The sequence below is a fragment of the Rhinolophus ferrumequinum genome, chromosome 3 (genome assembly GCF_004115265.2).
Source record: "Rhinolophus ferrumequinum isolate MPI-CBG mRhiFer1 chromosome 3, mRhiFer1_v1.p, whole genome shotgun sequence".
Classification (NCBI taxonomy): domain Eukaryota; kingdom Metazoa; phylum Chordata; class Mammalia; order Chiroptera; family Rhinolophidae; genus Rhinolophus; species Rhinolophus ferrumequinum.
The window spans coordinates 12,574,685-12,596,334 of NC_046286.1; the positions used below are offsets into that span (position 1 = coordinate 12,574,685).

A 21,650-nucleotide genomic window follows, 5' to 3' on the forward strand; every position below is an offset into this window, starting at 1 on the left:
TAACTGAAATAAGTTAGACACAAAAGGACAAATATTGTATAATTTCACTATATGAGGTACCTTGAACAACCAATTATAGAGACAGAAAACAAAAGAGGTTACCAGCAGCTGCGAGGGGAGAGAATTATTGTTTAATGCATATAGTGCTTCTGTTTGGGATGATGGAAAAGTTCTGGAAATGGATATTAGTGGTTGCTCAGCATTGTGAATGTACTTAATGCCCCTGAATTGCACTCTTAAAAATGGTTAAAATGATAAATTTTATGTTGTATGTATTTTACCATAATTTTTTACCTCCCTCAAAAAACAAAAAAAGAAGGAAAAAAAGGAAATACTAGAAGAGTAAAGGTCAAAGATCAAAATAAGAGTTAAGAATTTAGAAAATATGTATTTTTATTTTACATTTTTGGATAGGGAATACAATATCTGATTCAAAAGCCAGAATGATGTACAAAGATACACATGGAAGAGCCTCACCCTTGGTCCTGTCTCCCGTCATGCCCTTTCCACCAGCCCCTCCCAGTCCCATCTGCCCATCAGAGACCAGTGTGACTGCTGTCTTTATTCTTCCAATGCTTCTGTAGCAAACAGAAGCAACTACAAGGAGATATTCTCATCTTTCCCTCTTTCTTACACGAAAGGTAACATACTAGGTTCATGGTTTGGCATCTTGCCTTATATGTAAATCTTGAGGAGTATGAAATATTTTAAATGCAAACTCAAAACTGATGATTTCACACATTTATAGAGGAAAAGGACACAGACATATTTTCTTTATCCAGGTTGCACTTTTTAATAAGTGCAGAGAAGTTCACTTTTTGCTTTGTTAACAAAAGTTAAAAAAAATATATATAGAAAAAAAATTTTAACTTCAAGAAGCATTAAGGATGGCTGACTAGTCCTGGGGGAGAAGTTTACAATGTGCAAAGCCCCTCTTTCAAAGCAGCCTTAGGTCCATAGGCAGCTAAGAGATTACCACCTTGTAAAAAGAAAGGAAGAAATGAAACCTCCCCACCTTTGAGTTATCTGTCCCAGAAAAGGGAACACTTGGGGTGGAGGTGGTCTCTAGATGACCACTACTCTCTGGTTCCAAGGGCAAGGCTCTGTTCTTTTCAATTTAAGAAATTCACTGGGCGTCCTAGGAGACTGTGTTGAACTCCATGAACCGTTATGTCCCTGGGCCTCCTTCTCTTCTCCCAACCTTTCCTCACAAAAGACAGACAAAACAAGCAAAACCTAGCCCATCATCTTCCCAAACTATTTTGGTCACAACAACTTTGGCCATTAAAATCGAGAGAAAGAGAGAAGGAGAAAGACACCAGAAAACCAACTGCTGCCTTTTAAGGTTCTATTTAAAAACAAACAAACAAACAACAAAAAAAGACCTTTCTGTTTCCTCAAGATAAATCCAAAATTGAGAAATGTGACAATGGTAGTGATTATATGTTAAAGGTAGGTAACATATATTAAAATAATCTGGTTTCAAACTTTAAAAAAATCTTAGCCACTTAAGCATTGCATTTATTCAAGTCATTCATGTATTCAATACTTTTTATTCAAGTACCTTTTCGAGCATCTTTATATGCCAGAAATGGGGACACAACAGTGACCAAGACAGCATATAAATTCCCTGTCCTCATGGAGTCAGCTTTCTGGCTGGAGAGACAGACAACAAAGAAGTAAACAAACGGACACATACATTTAGGCAGTGACAAGAGCTATGGAATAACAAAATAAAGCAGGATAACAGGATGGGGAAGGAGGAAGCTCTCTTAGATATGACTGGGAGGAAAGGCCCCTATGAGGAGGTGACCAGCTCCAAAACAGGGAGAGGGCCAGTCCCTGGAGATTGTGAGCAAGGGAAATGAACCTGGGAGAGAATGGCAGAGGACAGACAGGCTGGACCGGGCTGAGGGGAGACTGAGAGGAGGGGAGAAGGTCAGAGAAGCAGGAAGGGGATAGACAAGTGTGGTCTAGGTTAGGGATCAGCAAACTGTGACCCAGAGACCAAATCTGGCCTGCTGCTTGTTTTGGATGGCCCGTGAGCTGAGATTGAGTTGTACATTTTTATTTTTTTATTTTTCTTCCCTCCCCCAGCCCCAACTCGGGTTGAAGCCATTGTTTCTCAGTCGAGTTGCGTAGGACACAGCTCCCTGGCCCATGCTGGTATTATGAGCCTTGTGCTCCCCCCAGCTGAGGCAGTGGGTCATCGTTCGGCCACTCACAGCAGCTCTCGGCAGCCCACACTATCCTCCAGTGGCTCACTGCAGCCCAGCTCCAGGCCCAGCCGTTGTTCACCATCTTAACGGTAGAGGGCGCAGCTCACTGTCCCATATGGGAATCGAACCAGCGACCTTAGCACGTTAGGAGTTCGGCGCTCCAACCACCTGAGCCACTGGGTTGTACATTTTTAAATAGTTGGTAAAAAAAAAATTAAAAGAAGAATTTATGACAAGTTTCCCCAAAAAAAGTCATGACATGCAAATTTCAGCATATTTACTCATTTTTTTTTCTAGTTGCTTTCGTGCTACAATGGCAGAGTTGAACAGTTGTGATTGAAATCATAGGGCCATGGATCTCCACAAGCACTCTCCTGGTGTTCCAATTTTACATGTTTGGTGTGGAACACTTTCTCCCTGGTGGTGGCAGTCTTCTGCTGGTACAATTCTTGTCTCCCTTCTAGACTGCCCTCTCACTGGGAGCCCTGCCTTGCCATTCCTGTTATATTCCACCAGCACCCAGCTGTGTGTGGGGTACAGTAGATACTCAATTAATATTCAGTTCATTGATATACACTTTAAAGGTATTAGTATAACTTAGTTAGCACTACACGTAAGCTATGCTATATAATAATACATTCATGTGTCTCTAAAATTTAAAAGGGTATCAGTGAAAAATATCCCTAACTTTCTTACACTTTGGAAAATAGTTTGGCATTATTTTGGAGAGTGAGCAATACTCCTAGTCCAGACCCACACCTAGATATCTTAAAGAAACTCACACGTGTACACCCATAAGGACAGTCATAGCAGCACTGTTCTTAATAGCCTCAAAATGGGGGCGGAACCAAAACCCAACTATGCATTGGCATGAGAATGACTAAATTGTGGTATAGTCAGGATGAAAAAGAACTCTGTATAATGGTAGCCCCCCAAAAAAGGATGACTCTTGCAATGCTGAGTGAACGAATCAGGCACAAAAGAGTATACGCTTTGTATGCTTCCAACCACATCGGGTTCCAAAACCGAATCATATTGTTTGAGAACATGTGTAAGTTGTAAAAGTAGAAAGAACAGCCAAGAAATTATTATCATAAAGTCAGGATAGTGATTACCTCTGAACGGGAGAATGTACGAGGAGAAAGGAGCCCTTACGGGTTTCTGGGGTGCTAGCATTGTTGGTTTTGTTTTTTTAACTAGAGACCATTACCTGGGTGTGAGCTTTATAATCATTTGTGAAAGTATACATATAGTTGATATTTTCTATATGTAGTTCGCAATTTAAAAAACGTAAACAAAAAGTTTCCCTACCTTTCCCTTCTCTAGCCCCCAGATCCCCCTCTTTGGAGGCAACCAGTGTGTGTGTGTGTGTGTGTGTGTGTGTACACAACACACACATTATATATATTTATATATGTATATATTTGTGTGTGTGTCTTGTTTTTTTTAATATACAACTTATAGAAAATATGTCATTTTGAAGTAACAAGGGAAAGGAACAACCCATAAAGATGTAAGCTATGGTTACTGACCAGTTATTTTTCACTCAGCGAGTGGTTACTACTATGTGTTCTCCCTGCCCCATGTGCCGCTCGCTTATCTAGAATCTGCTGTGTGTCTGAGTGGTTCCATAAGCTTAATTTCATTTAATTCTGTTTTTCTAACGACCCAAGTGAGGCAGGCACTGTCATCATCCCCATTTTACAGGAAAGGAAACTGAGGCTGTTGTGCCTTTGCTTTTGGGCTTCCTAAGCATCACACCGATGGCATTGAAACCTCACCAAGGGTTGTGTTGGAGGTTGTCACGTTGATGCCCCTTGATGTGGGTGCTCTGACAAGCCCCTTTCTCACTCCAGGTCGCCCTGTGCACCCAGGTGGCCCTGGGCATGGAGCATCTGTCCAACAACCGCTTTGTGCACAAGGACCTGGCCGCTCGCAACTGCCTGGTCAGCGCCCAGAGACAGGTGAAGGTGTCGGCCCTGGGGCTCAGCAAGGACGTGTACAACAGGTAGAAGGACATGGGTGGGGCGGGGCAAGGGGCAGAGGACAGATGTAGTCTGAGGGGTGTGGGAAGGGCTTCATGTCTGCTTAATCCAAAGCTAGATGGCCCAGGAAGAGGCAGAGCCTCTCATCCCCTCCAGAGGTGTGGCAGGCGTCCCAGCCAGTGGGCCACACGACCCTGACATTTTTACATTTTCTCTAGTGATAAAAAATGATAAATCCTTTCTAATAACTAGTCAAATTTTATAACAGTTTATGTATAATTAAACTATTCATATGGTTCCCTCTATACCTTCCTGAATTCAGTAATTATTATTTTCAAGTCTATGATTTAAAGCTCAGCACCCATAGCCAAAGATTGCTCTGGAATGCCTACACTCACTACATACTGCCTCCAGAAACTTCCCCTCAAGTCACCCCAGTTCTGAGTCACCCCAGTTCCTCTGACTATTGCGTTAGTCATGATTGATTTATCTCTAGTAAAGCTTTTGAAAGTTTCTTTCCATGTAACGTGTTCTCCTTTTTCACCTTTTTTAAAACCAATACTGGAAGTGTGTATGAGTATTAGCTTTTTTATTTACATGAACATTTAGGCAAGGTTTGATTCTTAACAGAATTTGTAACCATAAAACCCCACATGGATGCCTCCACATTTCATCCACTATACCTCCGTGCTCGGCATAAATGTTGCCAATTTCTCCGAGTGCCCTGATGTAGAAACATTGGGTTCTATCTTGGGTATGAGACCCAGACCGGGCATGAGAGGGGGATCCCAGGCCCTGTTCTTCACTTCCCCCCACTGTGTGAGCCACAGGGGCTCCACTCCAACCCCCATGTACGGTTTTCTTCTGCAGTGAGTACTACCACTTCCGCCAGGCTTGGGTCCCGCTGCGCTGGATGTCCCCTGAGGCCATCCTGGAAGGTGACTTCTCCACCAAGTCTGATGTCTGGGCTTTCGGTGTGCTGATGTGGGAAGTGTTCACCCACGGAGACATGCCCCACGGTGGGCAGGCCGACGATGAAGTGCTGGCAGGTAGGCAGTTGTGTTTCCAAGGGACGAGTCCAGATGTTCTCCAGGTGGAGCGTTTGCTTAATGTCCTGAGGCTGGCTCAGCCTGCCTTCCTTCTCGGGGCTGGTATTAGCAGGTACAAAGTTATGACCGTTCCAGTTGTTGAAATACTGCAATGGTTTCATGCTGGTTGGTAAATAGCCCTTGCCCCCATGCATTGGCTGCCTTCTGCGCTGTGTGGACGGACCCTGCCCCAACCAGGCCGAGAGAGCTGGGGCCAGGGGAGTTAACCAGTTTGGTTGTAAGATACCTCCTGTATACCCACTCCTGTATACCCACTCCTGTACACCCACGCCTGTCACCCCCACCGCGAGTCGCCCTCCCATGGCGATTTATGGGAACTGCAGGCTCCACAGACGATTGGACAGGTGGTTACAAGTTTTGACTAACACTCGTCCCGCTCTCTTCCTGCAGACTTGCAGGCTGGGAAGGCCAAACTCCCACAGCCTGAGGGCTGCCCTTCCAAGCTCTACCGGCTGATGCAGCGCTGCTGGGCCGTCAGCCCCAAGGACCGACCCTCCTTCAGTGAGATCGCCAACACCCTGGGAGACAGCCCCGCCGACAGCAAGCTGTGAGGAGGGAACCCAGGCAGCCTGTGCGTCAGGATGGCGTGGGTAGGGGAGGACGTCCTGAGGGGTGCCCGCAGCATGATGGGCCCTGTCCTCCTTGGCCCTAGGGGCCCCACCCTCGCACCACAGGCGCTGCTGAGGTCTGGGCAGGGCCTGGGCTTTCCTCCTCTTCCTCACTCTCAGCCCTCTGGGAGGCCGATGGGGACCCAGACGGGGTGACGAGAGCTTCGGGCTGGGCAGCTTTCTCTGCCAGCTTTCCCCCCATCAGGGACAGTGTGGATGCCTCAGGTAACCCTAGTTCCTGGCCTGGGCTTCCTCCCCGTGACCAGGTCCAGTTCTGCCACTCATCTGCCCACTTTGCCCAGGGAGGGCTAGGCTGACGATGAGCTGGGTTTGAGGTGTTTCTCAATATACTCAAACTCCTGGGTAGTTCTGGCCCACGAGGCCCACGTCAGGGTCTGTGCCGGGATCACGGGAGGACAGCCAATGAGTCCTCCCTGCATGGACTTGTGCGCCTGACCCAGACCCATGCCTCCTCCCCACCCTTCTCTCCTTTCCTCGTCCTAAGTGCCTGGCAGATGAAGGAGTTTTCAGGAGCTTTTGACACTATATAACCCGCCCTTTTTGTATGCACCGTGGGCGGCTTTTGTATGTATTTGCAGCGTGGGGTGGGTGGGCATGGGAGGGAGTGGTAGGCCCTGGAGGAGATGGGGAGGGGGGCCACCCCTGCCTCACACCTTTATTGTTGTTGTTATTTGTTTGTTTGTTTTGGTTTTGTTTTTTTTTTTACACTCGCTGCTCTCAATAAAGAAGCCTTTTTTACAACTCGGTTCTGATGTTAATTCCCTGCCATTGCCCTTGAATCATGTCCCGTCTTCCCTCGCGTATCAGAAGGGGCCATGTGCCTTCACTGAGTCTGTTGGGGCTTAGACAGGAATAACTGGCAGATGCGGGTCCTTCTCTCTGGTTTGGGAAGCAGCGAGAATGTGGGCTCAGGAGGCAAGGCCACCTCTTGTCTGCAGGACTCTGTGTGGCTTCTGACTGCCAGCTACTTACTCACTGCTGCCTAGCCTCGTCCTCGCGCTCAGGTGGGGAGAGGGGAAGTGTGAGGTGGGACAAGTTAGAGTAGGACAGCAGGAGAAGTTAATGACAGATTCAGATCTCTGAATCCCTTTAAGACTTGAGGTAGATGGAGTGGGTAATATCGAGCAAAGGGATGACGCTAGTGCCTCATTGCTCCCGGGCCCTCAGCTGGTTTGATTCATGCCTCTCAGTTACCTAGACTTTGTGTTATATTCTACCGTATTCCAGTAACTTCTGCCTGGTTCCCCATCCTAAAGAAATGAGTCCTTGACTCGGAAATTGCTCTAATTAATTCTGTTCCTTACTAAACTTCGCAGCAATGAAAATAACAGCTAATATTTATTGGATACTTGCTCTGTCCAAGTCACTTTGCTAAACACTTAACATGCGTTATTATCTCATTATTATTTCATTATCTCATGTAATCGCCACAACTACTCTGTTAGCCAGATGTTACTGTTCTCATTTCATAGATTAGGAAGCAGGCCCAGGGAGGCCAGGTAGTTTCCCCAAGGTCACACAGCAAGGAACTGAGCCACTTACTTGATATACAGTGTGTTACATCCTTCAGGTGTGTTGGACTGGAAAAAAAAAGAAATTTTTCTAGAGCAGTGTTTTTCAAACTGTGGGTTGCAACCAGCGTTTTAAAAACATGAAACGTGATAGAAACTATCAGAGTATATTGTATACCTTAAGGGTAAGTATTCTTTTACAAAATGTTGGTAACATTTGATACATGTTTGTGTATACTGGGTTACATAGTAGTCAGCGATTGGGGTGGTGATCCTGCATAATAACCCCCAAATCTCAGTCACTGACAACAATTTATTTTTCTCCCTCATGGATCTGCAGATTGGTGAGGTTCAGCTGATCTTGGCTGGACCTCGCTGAGTTCAGCTGGGGTTGGCTCCAGGCTGTAGGACTAGTTTGGGTCTATTCTACTGGTCTCAGCGCATACTCTCGTGCGGGGGAAGCAGCACAAGAGGTCAAGGCAAATCACACAGGCACATTTAAAACCACAAGTCTGTTAACATTTTATTGGCCAAAGCATGTCACATGTCAAAACGCAGCAACAGCAGTAGTAGGTTCTGCAAAGTCACATGGCAAAGGGTGTGGCTGTTTAATTCCAACACTGAGTGTGAAGAATTGGGAGCAAAAATCGAATTCACCACAGGTTGCGATGTAACAATGATTTCTTAACATGGGTTGCACTTGGAAGAACTGGGGAGGCACTGCTCTAGGTCATTAATCCCTGATCCTTTTCTCACTCGTGGTCTTGCTTGATCACACTGCAGCAGCCAACATTGCTGGCCACAGCTGCCTTTGCAGACTCCCCTCTCTTGACTTGGATGATGGTATGTATGCCGTGTTCCCCTCCTTTGACCAGGCCAGCCCCAGCTGAGGCTTCCTTCTTCTGCGTGCCCCAGAGATTGTTGTTCTCTTGAATTCTGTCCTTGGCCTTCCTCTCTCTACAGTCTCCCCTGCAGGACTCTCATCTCTCCTCACGTGGCTTTAATTGGCCCTGTAGTGTGGATAGTTCCTTCCCAAAGTATTAGCTGCAGTTCCAGCCTCCGCCTCAAGCTCCAGACACACACTCCCCATTTCCTACAGGACATTTTCCTCTGTTTGTTGCCGTAGGCCCAAATTGAATTTCTCTCTCTCTCTCAAACCTGTTCCTCTAGCCAAGTTCCCTCTTTCCAGGAATGGTACCAGTGTTTGGAGGATAGTCACCCTTACTCAAAATCTCAGTCCATCATGAGTCTTCTCTGTGGATCCCGCTCCCCATCCAGTCCGTCACCAAGACCCATGTATTGGACCTCTGCCCTGTTTATAGCTTTGCTTTAAGAGTCAAAAAATGTATGAAAGTAATACTGATTATGGAAGAAGTCAAATGGTACAGATTTCTATCTAAGCAAAGAACACACTCCTCTAGTCCCCAAACTCCTCTCCAGTGGCTGCTTACCACTATTAGTGTTCAGAGCATGGCTTTCCAGATTTTTCCTAGGCACACTGATGCATGACCCCTTTTCTCTTTTTTTTAAAAAGTTTATTGGGATGACAATTGTTCATGACCCCTTTTCCTTTCCATTCCCTGTAATGCTGCTATCACAGTCGAGAGCTCTTCTATGTCAAGTTAAGAATAACTGCATAAAGGTTAACTACAAATGAAAATAGTTTTAGAGTGTTGGTAATTTCTTTATAGTCATTTTTAAAAGCAATCCATAGTTTTTGTTGCGATATTATTTAGGTGATAACAATCAGGAGAAGGAAATGAAGGTCAGGGTGGGATCTGGCTGGAATTCCGCTGCCCTTCTGGAGGTAGTGCATGATCTGGGGTGGATGTGAGCTCCCATCTTCCAGGGGACGACTGTGATTTAGGCCTTATCTGAGAAGCACCAAACTCACATTCCAGAGAGGCCAGGCAGGGGACTTATCTGAGCTCAATGGGCTGTAGGGAATCTAGTGAACTTGAGAGCAGATGCCTCTTCTATGGCCACCATTCACCTCAGCGCTAGGCTGTCGTTCTGTGGGTACATAGGCCTGGAGTGGCTAAAAATTCCAATTTTTTGAGAGAGACTGGATATTCAGATTTTTATGTAAAATCTGATTTAAAGATATTATACGGTCCAAACAAAACACATCGATGAACCAGTGTCTGATTTTGACTTCATCCACATCCAACAGTTTCGGCTCTGGAACCACAGTAATCCAATATAGTGTGGGTATAGGTCCCCTCCCCACCCCTACTCCCCAGTGGTGACAAAGAGCTGTGAAGATGATGCCATCCCAAGCAGGTGAAGGTGCTGTGGCACTAACACTGGTGTGCAATGGCCCAAGGGTTGGGTGAAATCAGAGAGAGAGCAGCCTATTTGAAGGGAAGCTGAGAACTGTTCTCTACCCTGTAGATGCAGCAGGCAGCAGTTGTCCCCTGGGGTGCCACTGCTGAGGGGGCCTTTAAGCTAGGGGTCTCACACATAAAAGTCTTTAGAAGCCAGGCAGGAATGGACCCCAGGGCTGTGGTTGTAAGACTGTGCTGCTCAGACAAATCACGGTCCCAAGTACCAACTGTGGCCCCCGAAGCCCTTCTGGAACCTATTTATCTATTTGACCTGTCCTTTCTCTTGGGCTAACACATTCCATATGTTTAACTACCTGTTGTGTGGACTAAATTAGGAAAAGAAAAAAACTCTTTAAAACTGTTGGAAAATGGGGAAGAGGAAGGCTCTTAATTCCTGTATTTTGATGAATAAGCCCATTTTTTAATATAGGTGTGTATATTATATATATATATATATTATATACACACACATATCACAAATCACTTGAACATACTTTATTTCAGTATTTCTCAGTCTTTGGATTGTGACTCACAGTAAGATAGGCAGTTGACATTGCCATCCAGTACACAAATATGTAGAACCATGTGAAATTTACACTAACCCACCCTTTTTACCTATAAAATGGAAGTTTTATATCGTTTACCTGGAAATAATTCAAACAATTTTTATGCAACAATATTTACGCTTGCTTTTTGTGATACCCATTAATTTATTTTAAATGCCGGTTGCAGTACACTAAATTGATTTCACTACCACTTCATCTTCCCAACAATTTTTAAGGTAGGAATCATTACCCTCTCCCATCCTATTAAACACCAGAGTTTGTTTATCCCATGAATGAGGTGATTGTCCCAGGTAGCTCCTATTAACTATTCACTGACCACTTACATACTCCGCGCTTTAGTCTGTATCTCATTTAATCTGCCTTAAGAATCCCGTGGGATAGGTACCAACAATGAGGAACATGGCGTTTGGAGAGCTCAACACTTATTTCCAGCACAGGGCTAGGAAGAAGCAGATTCCAGATTTGAATAATTTCTGTAAGAGCACAGCCCAAGCTATTTTCACAGACTTGGAGCTCAGATCCAGACCTAGACCCTGAACCTGGCCTTTTCGGCACCCTAGTTTTTTTTATCCTGTGGGCTTTCCTTGGCTTTCCAGAGAAGGGCGCGCGCGCGCATGTTTGCGTTTGCTTGCTTAAACTTTCTCCTCGGCTACACTTTTTCCCAGGCCTTTGCACCGACTGAAGGGTGGGCTTTCTCCCTGGAACCACCCCCTCCCCCAGCCCAGCGCGCAGCTGGAAGTCTTCACTGATCTCCAGCTCTTCTCCCTTCCCCCAACTGGGACGCGGAGGCCGACTGTCTCTCCGGTCTTTTCCAGATGTACGTCTGCCAGAGACCTACCCAGTATAGAGGATGATGAATGAGGACCGGGGAGCCGGCCTGGTGGGAAAGTGTCGCCTTTAAAAGAGAGGGAAAGGGAAAGGAAGTCGGGGGGGAGGGGAAGGGTTGCAGCCGAGTGGCGGGGGCGCGACGAGTCTGGACATCAGGGACCCAAGCCCCCGCTACTTCCGCGAGTAACTTTGCCTCCCTCAGGAAGGAGTGGGTGAGTGCTCCAATCCCCGCACTCCTTTGGAATTTGGGCTGTATTATATCATTTACTGCCGTCCGCACATTCCACTCAGGAACTACCCCAGTGTTTGCTTCCAGCCCTTCCAAAGCCCAGTTCCCAGTGCGGCTCCCTCTTCTCCGCAAGATTGCGCTCCAGTCTCCTCCTAGGCTTCCTCTCCGCAGGTCCCTCCCAATTCTCTCTGGTAGGGGGGCGGAGTCGTACCTCCTCTCCTGTTCCTTTAAGAGGCGTCGGCTCCTCCCCTTTCGGAGTCGCCCGCTGACGCGGGATGACTGCAACGAGTTCGGTATGTCTATGCAAATAGGCGCCCCCTATGGGCCAATAGGGAGCGGAGTTGCCGGAACAGCGGACCAATGGGGCGGGAACGCAGGGGCTCACCATATAAGGAGCGGCCTCGCCATAAAAGGAAACATTGTATCTCTTTATATGGGGGGAAGGGTCGGGGGATCCCTCGCCGCCTGCGCGTGGTCCCGGCCCCCTCCACCCGCCGTCCCCGCCGCGGCCAGCAGCCTCTGCCCCCGGGGGGACGCTGACGGCCGCCGGGCGCGCCGCCGTAGCATACGGACAGGGGGCGCTCCGCGCAGCCTGGGGCAACCCGGGCCACAGGGGCAGGAAAGTGAGGGCCCAGGTCGGCCGGGGCGTGCAGGGGCCCCGGGTTCGCAGCGGCGGCGGCGGCAGCGATAGCGGCACTAGCAGCAGCGGGAGCGCCGGGTTGAGCCGGGAAGCCGATGGCGGCGGCGGCGGCGGCTCCGATTCCTCGCTGACTGCCCGTCCGCCCTCCTGCATTGAGCGCCATGTTACCGAGCCAAGCTGGGGCCGCGGCGGCGCTGGGCCGGGGCTCGGCCTTGGGGGGCAGCCTGAATCGGACCCCGACGGGGCGGCCCGCTGGTGGTGGCGGTGGCGGCGGCGGGACTCGCGGGGCTAACGGGGGCCGGGTCCCCGGGAACGGCGCGGGGCTCGGGCCCGGTCGCTTCGAGCGGGAGGCTGCAGTAGCAGCGACAACCACCCCGGCGCCCACCGCGGGGGCCCTCTACAGCGGCAGCGAGGGCGACTCGGAGTCGGGCGAGGAGGAGGAGCTGGGCGCGGAGCGGCGCGGCCTGAAGCGAAGCCTGGGCGACATGGAGATCGGCATGGTGGTCAGTGGGCCCGAGGCGGCGGCAGCAGCCACCGGGGGCTATGGGCCGGTGAGCGGCGCGGTGAGCGGGGCCAAGCCGGGTAAGAAGACTCGCGGCCGCGTGAAGATCAAGATGGAGTTCATCGACAACAAGCTGCGGCGCTACACGACCTTCAGCAAGAGGAAGACGGGCATCATGAAGAAGGTACCGGACCGGGAGTCTGGCGGACCGTGGGGTACCGGGAGGGTGGGGACTCGCAGGGGGAACTGGAGAGGAAGGCAGAGCCGAAGCGGAGGTGAGAGGCGGCGAGTCCGCAGGAGGTGTGTGGGAGGGGATGACTGTTACCCGGGTAGGGTGAAAGGGGAGGGGCCGCCAGGGAAATGTGGGGAGAGGGGAGATGCTGCTAACGTCCGGAAAAGAGGGTAAAGGCGCCAAGGTGGGAGTGACGGGGCCGAGAGAGGAACAGAGCCCTTGCAGAGTGTGAAGGGGTGAGGAAAGGTAATGAGACTGCGAGGCTGCCCCGGGGGTGCTTAACGAAACCCCTCGGTCAGTAGGTCCAGTGGGCTCTGGTGTTCTGGGAAGGGCGCTGGAAAAGCTGGTAGCAGAAGAAAAGGTATGGAGGTGAGGAGGCTGGAGCAGTATAACAACAATGAGCGAGCATGTGTGGGAGGAAGGTGGGCACTACTGAAGTAGTGCTGGCTGGAAGGACAGGAGGGCTGATGACGGAATGGGGCTCAAGAGCCCCAGGTAAGGGAGCAGGGCAGGATAACTGATGGTGCCCTGAGCAGCAGGTACCAAACCAAGTCCTGCTATGGCCATGCATCTTCCATGCATCCCCTGGAAGCCCGCACACTCCCTGCAGGACAGGCTTCAGAATCATCTGTCTTTCGGACAAGTGGCATTTCCAGCCCTAGGGAGAATTGGTGCATGGAGTTTCGTGGGAAGGCAGGGAGTTTGCTGAGGTATGTAGAGGTATCCTCCTCTTATATAGCCGATTATCCAGTGGAAAGGGGTGAGGAAAAGAGTTGTCTTAGGGTGTATAAGATGTGGGAAGGCATGGAAGCAAAGGAACTGGGAAACAAGAAGCTAGAACCCTGGGAACATTGGCTGGTGTTTATCTGTCCCATACAGAAATCAGAGCTGCTTCCAAGGTGGGTTGTGGAACTTTGTTGGGAATGAGGATGCCATCTATGGGGTCCCCTTCCTGAGTTCATGGCAGGGCAGTAGCTGCAAATCTAGCCCCCATCTCCCATCACTGCAGACATTGTTGTATCAAGACAAAGGAAGAAAAAAAAAGGGTAGCATACTATGATAGGGCAGAAGGACAAAATGGCAACAGGTTAGCACCTATGCAGTTTATGGGAAGAAACGGGGCATTTTAGAGCTTGGGTGGCCCCTTATCCCTAATGTCTTATATGATTTCCGGTATAGGAGTGAGTTCATACTGGTCCCGCTGACAGTGAGGAGGGGGTGGAAACCATCTGTCTGTGAGGGCACCAAGTTGTAGTGAGAAGCAGCTACCTGGGTCTCTGTGTCTCCTGAGGTTAGATGTCACCAGGGGGCTGTGATTGTTTGCTTGCGGTATCTGCAGGAGCTGCTCCAAAACATGGGGTTTTTCTGCTTTCCATCTCACTTTCAGATATCCTGATAGGACCCCCTTAGAATCACTGGAGAGGACGGTCTTATGGGAGTGGGGGCTTGAAATCACTGTGTATTTCCTCTCCTATTTCCCAAGGAAGGTAGAGGTGAAGAGTTTTGCTGACCTACCCGTCTCCTCCCCCTACCCCCAGGCCTATGAGCTGTCCACGCTGACAGGGACACAGGTGCTGTTGCTGGTGGCCAGTGAGACAGGCCATGTGTATACCTTTGCCACCCGCAAACTGCAGCCCATGATCACCAGTGAGACTGGCAAGGCCCTGATTCAGACCTGCCTCAACTCGCCAGACTCTCCACCCCGCTCAGACCCCACCACAGACCAGAGAATGAGTGCCACGGGCTTTGAAGAGACAGACCTCACCTACCAGGTGTCGGAGTCCGACAGCAGTGGGGAGACCAAGGTGTGTTTGCGTCCCCTATCAGGGGAAGGAAGGGGAGGGACTGGACTGGCAGAGGGAAGGGGAGGGGGGTCTCTCTCTCTCTCCCTCACCAAGGACAGGTGCTAAGTGCCCACTGATGTGGAGTGGAGCCCGGTTAGTACCCCTCATCCTAGGGGACAGGTGTCCATCCTCGCTATCCTGACAGGAGGCTGGCCCCCTAGATAAGCGGGCGGCCTCCGTGCCCATATAAGGCCGGCTCCGGCTCCACGCCGGCCTCCCGCCTGCAGCCCGCCTGCCTGGCAGGGCCCTTGCATTCCTCCCGCCAGCTGTCTCCCCGCTGGGGGCGGGGGCGTAGCTTAGCCCTACCCTCCCGGCAGGCCGGGTCACTGGGGACTAGGAAGTGAGCACTCCTGGGTCCCAAGGTCCTAGGAACCCAGCACTGTCGGCAGGGGGTCTGGCTGACTGGGCTGCAGACTACCTTACTAACCAGTCGTCTACCTCTTCAGGATGTCCGGGCCTGGGCACGTTAGGGAGTGTATTCCCGGCTGCTAGGGATACCGGCCCTAGTTACTCCTCCCCCTTCCTTTTCCCGGTAAGGAGAGGGGGCGGGGCTTCCTCCTCTGCTCCTCGGGGGAACTCCACCTTCCGGGTGGCCCTTCATTAACTGGCCAATTGGAGGAAGCGGCACTGTTTGCCTTAGCAACGCCTCCACCAATCAGGGGCTTCAAGCTCGCCTGCTTTGCAAACATCCTGCGGTGACCCACCCCCAGTATTTGAGCCCCCTCAGACCTCTGGGCCTGGTTCTCAGCTCCTGGCTTCCTCCTTCTCCTTGTAAGAACAAAGGCTCCCTGAGGGGAAAGTCAATGCTCTAGACTCCTCTCAGTTCATATCATCTGTAATAATTTTCAAACTCTTTGCAGTAGGGTTCATTTATTCCCAGGAAATTTTGCTGGGTGAATAAATTCCTTTGATAATTTAAATATTAAATATTTGGCATAAAGTGCTTCATTGCCAACCTCCTAAGATCTCTCTCAAGCCCTAAGTTCCCTGAAAAACTCTCGGTCCCTATCAGAAGCCTGGCAAATCTGAGCCAGAAGAACCCTTTCAAAGAGGGCATAGTAGCCTGGCCCCCTCATGTTTACAGAAGAAGAAAACTGAGGCTCAGAAAAGAGTAGTAATTTTCCCAGGGTCACACACATGGTCATTGCCAGAGTTGGGAACACCCCAGGTGTCCTGATTCCCCAACCAATGTGATCGCCACAGTCTACTGGGGGAAAGAACTCAGGGAATTATGATGATGACATTATCGTCATCATAAGAGCAGCAAATACTTACTGCTCTTTTTATGTGCCAGGCACTGTTCTATGTGTTTTACATACGTTAACCTATTTAGTCTTCACAACACATATGGCATATGGGGTAGGTATTATCCTCCTTTTACAGACAGGAAACTGGAGCTCAGCTGCTCAACAACTCGCCAAAGGGCCAGGCAGCAGGTAAATGGCAGAGTTGAGCTTTGAACCCAAGCACACTGGTTCCAGTCTGTGCCGTCAATCCACAATAAGCTTCTGCAGGGGCAGGGTCTGGTAGAGGCTCACCGCTCCATCTCTATTCTGGGTGTAGGACTCACTGAAACCGGTGTTCACAGTCACCAACCTGCCGGGTACCACCTCCACCATCCAAACCGCGCCCAGCACCTCTACCACCATGCAAGTCAGCAGCGGTCCCTCCTTCCCCATCACCAACTACCTGGCGCCAGTGTCTGCTAGTGTCAGCCCCAGCGCTGTCAGCAGTGCCAACGGGACTGTGCTGAAGAGTACAGGAAGTGGCCCTGTCTCGTCTGGGGGCCTCATGCAGCTGCCTACCAGCTTCACCCTCATGCCTGGTGAGTCACAAGGGGCAAATTGAGCATGTGAACAGTGGGTTTAGGGCTGGCACAAGGAGAACCTCTTCCCCTGCTCAGAAGGAGGTGAACAGGGGCCAGGGCCTGAGAGAAGCCTCTTATGTCCCATTGGCAGCACGCCCCTCCCTACTCGTACTCTTATTATCCTTGTCAGTAAGTTTCAACCACATGCTTTGGCCTTGTCTCGCCAGCCCAGGTCTGTGTCCCCATTGCCACAGGGACAGTGGACATTCTACCACTTCCCTACCTTGACTGAAGGGCAGATCATGTCCTGGATGGGTCGGTGCCAGCTCCCTGAACAGGGCAAAGGCAAGACCTGGGGTGTGAGGACGAGGGAAGGGCAAGAGCAGAGTGTAGAAGCCCCCGGAGAGAAGATTCACGACCAGAGGGCTTCTTTTGGCTCCCAGGAAAGATAGCAGTAGGAGTTGGGGAGCAGTGTGCCAAACCCTGGGCATGGGGGTGTTTGCGGGTGCTTGGTGCAGGTGGTGGCTCGGTAGGACAGAGCATGAGTAAATCTCTGTGTCTCATAGGTGGGGCAGTGGCCCAGCAGGTCCCAGTGCAGGCCATTCAGGTGCACCAGGCCCCACAGCAAGCGTCTCCCTCTCGCGACAGCAGCACAGACCTCACGCAGACCTCCTCCAGCGGAACAGGTATAGCTCGAAGCTCTGTCATTTCCCTGCCTGCTGCCTAGCAGTAGGTCTCCAGCAGTAGCCCTCCTATAACTCAGGTCAGAGAATCTCTTATTGTGGAGACTGAGGCTTTTGGCTTAACCCTCATCCTAATTCTTAGGAGAAAGTCGGGTGAGGATGGCTGGGTTTGGAATTCTGCCCTGCAGTAGGGCTGTGGATTCTAGGAAGACAGTAGGGACCATTGAAGCTACCCTCCTCATTCAGATGAGAAGCCTGAGGCCCGAAAGGAGAAGTTACTTGCCCAAACACATACATTTGCGTAATTATGAGGAAGGATTTTATAGAGCAGTTGTCTCCTTGTGGGAGGGTGTCCCGAAGTTTTGAGTAGCCAGTAATTTCCCTCAGTGTCTCTAGTCATTTTAGAAATGATGAGACACTTTCAAAATAAAATGACTTTTAAGTTCTTGTTATTTACAACCTTGTTATACAAAGTGTGGTCTATGGAGGATCAGCATCACCCTGGAGCGGGACAGAAATGCAGACCCTTAAGCCTCACCCCAAACCCATTGAATCTGAATGTGCCTTTTTTAACAAGAACCTCAGGTGACCGAATGTACATTAACATTTGAGAAGTGCTTGTTTAAAAGATGAATTTGTTAGCCACACAGTTGGGAAGAGGGAGTAAGAATGAGAACAAGTGAAAAATGGCATAATGGAGTTCTCTGAAAGAGGGGGAGTATCTGAGTTTCCTTAGGTTGGGTCAGTCACTGTAATCTTTGTTTTTCCCAGGGCCTTAGGGTCTTGGAACAGAAGTCGGCAGGTAGACCATCGAATAGGGCGATGTGATAGAATACAATTAGAGGCGGGTGCTGTTGTGTTCAAGAAAAGAAATAAGGCTTAGTTGATGACAGGGAGCAGAGAAATGAGTCTTGTGTAGCTTCTGACCTGGGAAATGTCAAGAGGGCTCTGGAGACTTAGAGGTCCTGGGGGTGGGAGGGGGGATATTAGTAGGGACCAGTACGACCTCCCTGACATGTGTCTGTGTTTGCCAGTGACATTGCCTGCCACCATCATGACGTCATCTGTGCCCACAACTGTGGGCGGCCACATGATGTACCCTAGCCCCCATGCGGTGATGTATGCACCCACCTCTGGCTTGGCTGATGGCAGCCTCACTGTGCTCAATGCCTTCTCCCAGGCGCCATCCACCATGCAGGTGTCCCACAGCCAGGTCCAGGAGCAAGGTGAGTTGGGGGGCAAGGCTGAGGAAAGGAGGACCGTTGCCTCCCTTACACACATACACACACTCAAAGGCCCCCACACCCACTCAGATATATATACACACACACACAAACTAGGATGCCCACACATACCTACACATACAAGTATACCCACGGATTGCACACATGCTTCGGCACCCATGCTTGTCCACTTGGACACTCATACCCACACGCACACTTGGACCCAGTTAGACACTCACCCTAGGGCACTTATATCTGAGACTCACCCAGTCATTTGTGCATTTATCAGCACTCCTTTACTACTGGAAGTTTCTCTCGAGCAAGCAATTTGAGTATCTCCTGTCGTTTTCCAAAGCAGGTGGCGTCCCCCAGGTCTTCCTGACAGCACAGTCTGGGACAGTGCAGATCCCTGTTTCTGCAGTTCAGCTTCACCAGGTAGGTGGAGGCCCCTTGCCAGCCAGCTACTTCTTTATCTTGACCTTGGGGATTCCATTACCAGTTTTCAAAGCCAAAATCCCTAGTCAGGAGTCCCACCTGTTTTCCTGGGCAGACCTGTGGTGGGGCAGGCAGGCAAGCAGGAGGAGCCTGAGCTAGCTAACCTGTTCTGACCCTTCCTTACACATGCCCTTCCCTCCAGATGGCTGTCATAGGGCAGCAGGCCGGAAGCAGCAGCAACCTCACCGAGTTACAGGTGGTGAACCTGGACACCGCCCACAGCACCAAGAGTGACTGATCCGCCCTGCCGCCCTGGACAGATGGCCCAAGGGACGGCACCACTTATTTATTGTTGCCTTTTCACGTTTTCTTTACACACACGTTGACGGGCCGCAGGAGGGAGGAGGGGAGGAGCAGTGGGCAGCCACAGGACTGAGCCCTCTCACTCCAGCCAAAGAAATGGGCCAGCCTGCCCTCCACCCCGTCCTCCCTCACTCTCCCCTCCTAGCTCCACCTCCCACTTCTGTTTGATGGGAGGCTGTCCTCCCTCCTCAGACTCCCCTTGCCAGCTTGGCTCCATGTTTGCCATGAGTATTAGCTTACCCAACGGGACCGTGCTCCACCTTCCCACAACAGGTTTCTGTGGGGTTAGGCACCGTGTCCCCCCTGAGGAAGCAGTTGGGGTCCTCTGCTCAGCCTCCTTGCTGACCCATGTCAGCACTGTGTCTGCCACAGGCTGGGTCAAAAGAGCCCTGCCCCTGCCCCTCAGGGAGCCAGCTGGGGAGATGGGGCTTCTTTCCTCAACGCTGCCGCCCGCCCGCCCCTACAGCTCCTGAGTAGCTGGGCCTGTGCACGGAGCAGGTTCCTGGGGCCACCTGCCCTGCCTTGCCGCTCCCTTCGGAACTCCAGGGGCTCCTGGGTTGGAGGGAACCACCAGTGTTCCCTCTCCCCGTCTTCCCCCTTTTCTCCCAGCTGCTTTACTTAAAGTTGATTTTGAACTTTTTATTTGAGGAGACGAAGTGAAAACAAATCTATAAATATATATTTTTAAAATATTTAACTTTTTTTTATGGCGTTTTTCTCGTCCCCCTCCCTGCCCAAGCTCCCCTTCCCTGGGGAGCCCTGGGGCTCCCCGGAACTGGCTGGGCCTCTGGGGACAGAGCCACCCCATGAGCTCTGGGCCCACCAGTGTGTGGGGGAGATTCTGGGATTGCCCGGTCCTGGGTTGTTTCCAGGAGAAAACCGGGGGAGGGGCCCTCAGGCCATGCCCCAACGGGGTGGGGAGGGTGACCCACAGCTCTGGGCCTCTTTTTGCCCTTTAGGGCTGTTGCTAGGGAGAGGGAAGAGGGAGACCAAATGTGGGGGTGGGAGTGGGAGGGTGTCAGGTAGAAGAAACTGACTTCATTTGTGCCACACGCATGGGCATTGCAGCCTTGTGCTCCCCCAGGCCTGCAGCTGCCTGGGGTCCAAGTTGCAGTGAGCAGAGTGGGGTCTGGGAGGGGGTGAGAGGCAGGAATGGGGGTCAGAAGAAATGGGAGCAGCTCTTGGGCTGAGTGCAGCGATAGGGGAGCCAGAAATGGGCAGCTCTCCCAGGGAGTGAGCAGCTACTGTAACTTTTTAAAATTAAGACAAAAAGCCTTGAAGAAAATGACTTTATTTTTCTAAGTGTAACCTCAGTATTTATGTAATTTGTACAGGGGCTGTGCCCCACCCCCCTCTGCCCCCTTTGGGGTAGACCTTCAGGGTGGGCCAACATAGGGGGAGGGTCTTTTACCCCGTGTCAGCCCACCTTCACCACCAGTATCCAGAAAGGAAGCTTTTTCAGAACACGGGCAGCAGTTGGGGTGGAGTTTTATTAATCCTATGACTGACTGCCTTTAGTAGGAACAAGCCTGCTTCTGTGATTAGGTGAGGGGTGGGGGAAGATTTTACGCACAGCCTAGTTATCAAGGGGATGATTTGCCACATTTGAGAACCCCCTAACCTCTCACCCTTGTTGCTGTCTTGCCCCAATTTTGGGTGCCAAGATGGAAGTCACCTTTCTGGGCTTTCTCCTGGAGACAGCTGGGGTTTTGGGTGGCTTGCAAGGCTGGGGCATGGCAAATCAGGGGCCAGAGAGTGGGGGGGCTTGGGACTCAGGTCTGTAACTGCCCAGCCCCTTTCTCTGCTAGTTTCACTCCACCCTCACTCACTCACTCCCCACTCCCCTACTCAGGGGAGGAGACCTTGATGAATTCCTTCTCTCCTTCCTACAAAAGACAGACCCAGTGAGTGAATCAGGCAAAGTGCTTATAATGTGTGTTGTGTGAGGGTGGCCTTGGGAGAACATGCGTGCATCAGGGATGAGGTGGCATTTATACGTGCAGCAACCCTTGGTGTTTCTCTTCCTTGGTGGCTCTGGGGTATGTATGTGTGTGTGCACGTCTGAGTGAATGTGTGTGTGTGTGTGTGTGAATTTGGGGTGTGTATGTCAGTGGTTTCTACTTCTCCTGGGATGCTGACCCAGGAATAGTGGACATGGTCACAGTCCTATGTACAGAGCTTTCTTTTGTATTAAAAAAAAATACTCTTTCAATAAATGTATCATTTTTGTGCACAGACTGTGGGGTCTTTGCCTCTGTTTTTTCATATAGGGATGGAGGGAGGTTATGAACACGAATCAAACCCCAAAAGTTGCTGCTCTGAGAAGCAAGCCCGGCTGCTTGATGAAAACAACAGCAATGCTAAGGGGTGCTTTGGGCTCTTGAACTCTACGAATTAAGGAACATTACTCAGGGCTGGGGTCTTAATCTCTGTGCATTGCTTTGCTAGGTGCTTAGGAAAACAGAGATAAGCAATTTCAATTAATAGAAAGTGCCAACCAATTCAAAAGAATTGCAGC

The 21,650-nt window shown here is 50.5% G+C and overlaps 2 protein-coding genes across 3 annotated transcripts in view; both read left to right on the plus strand.

Annotated features, from left to right (window-relative positions):
* The window catches only part of PTK7 (protein tyrosine kinase 7 (inactive)), a 58,041-nt gene extending 51,353 nt beyond the window's left edge, over positions 1-6,688 (plus strand). Inside the window, exons 18-20 of the mRNA XM_033102898.1 lie at positions 4,076-4,227; positions 5,075-5,253; positions 5,704-6,688. Coding sequence (XP_032958789.1) covers positions 4,076-4,227; positions 5,075-5,253; positions 5,704-5,864 — 492 coding nt within the window. The 3' untranslated portion in view covers positions 5,865-6,688. The remainder of the gene's footprint in view (positions 1-4,075; positions 4,228-5,074; positions 5,254-5,703) is intronic.
* A 5,134-nt stretch (positions 6,689-11,822) lies between these two features.
* Positions 11,823-21,369, plus strand: SRF (serum response factor). Of its 2 annotated transcripts, none has more exons than XM_033102659.1 (7): positions 11,823-12,729; positions 14,316-14,582; positions 16,185-16,446; positions 16,995-17,114; positions 18,146-18,337; positions 18,693-18,769; positions 18,972-21,369. In XM_033102659.1, exons 1-7 carry the CDS (start codon positions 12,205-12,207, stop codon positions 19,065-19,067), a joined length of 1,539 nt encoding a protein of 512 aa, XP_032958550.1. In that variant the 5' UTR covers positions 11,823-12,204; the 3' UTR covers positions 19,068-21,369. The 2 variants fall into 2 exon arrangements, with proteins under 2 accessions (XP_032958550.1, XP_032958549.1); XM_033102658.1 differs by having other exon boundaries at positions 11,867-12,729; positions 18,690-18,769; positions 18,972-21,367.
* The last annotated feature ends 281 nt before the right edge of the window (positions 21,370-21,650 follow it).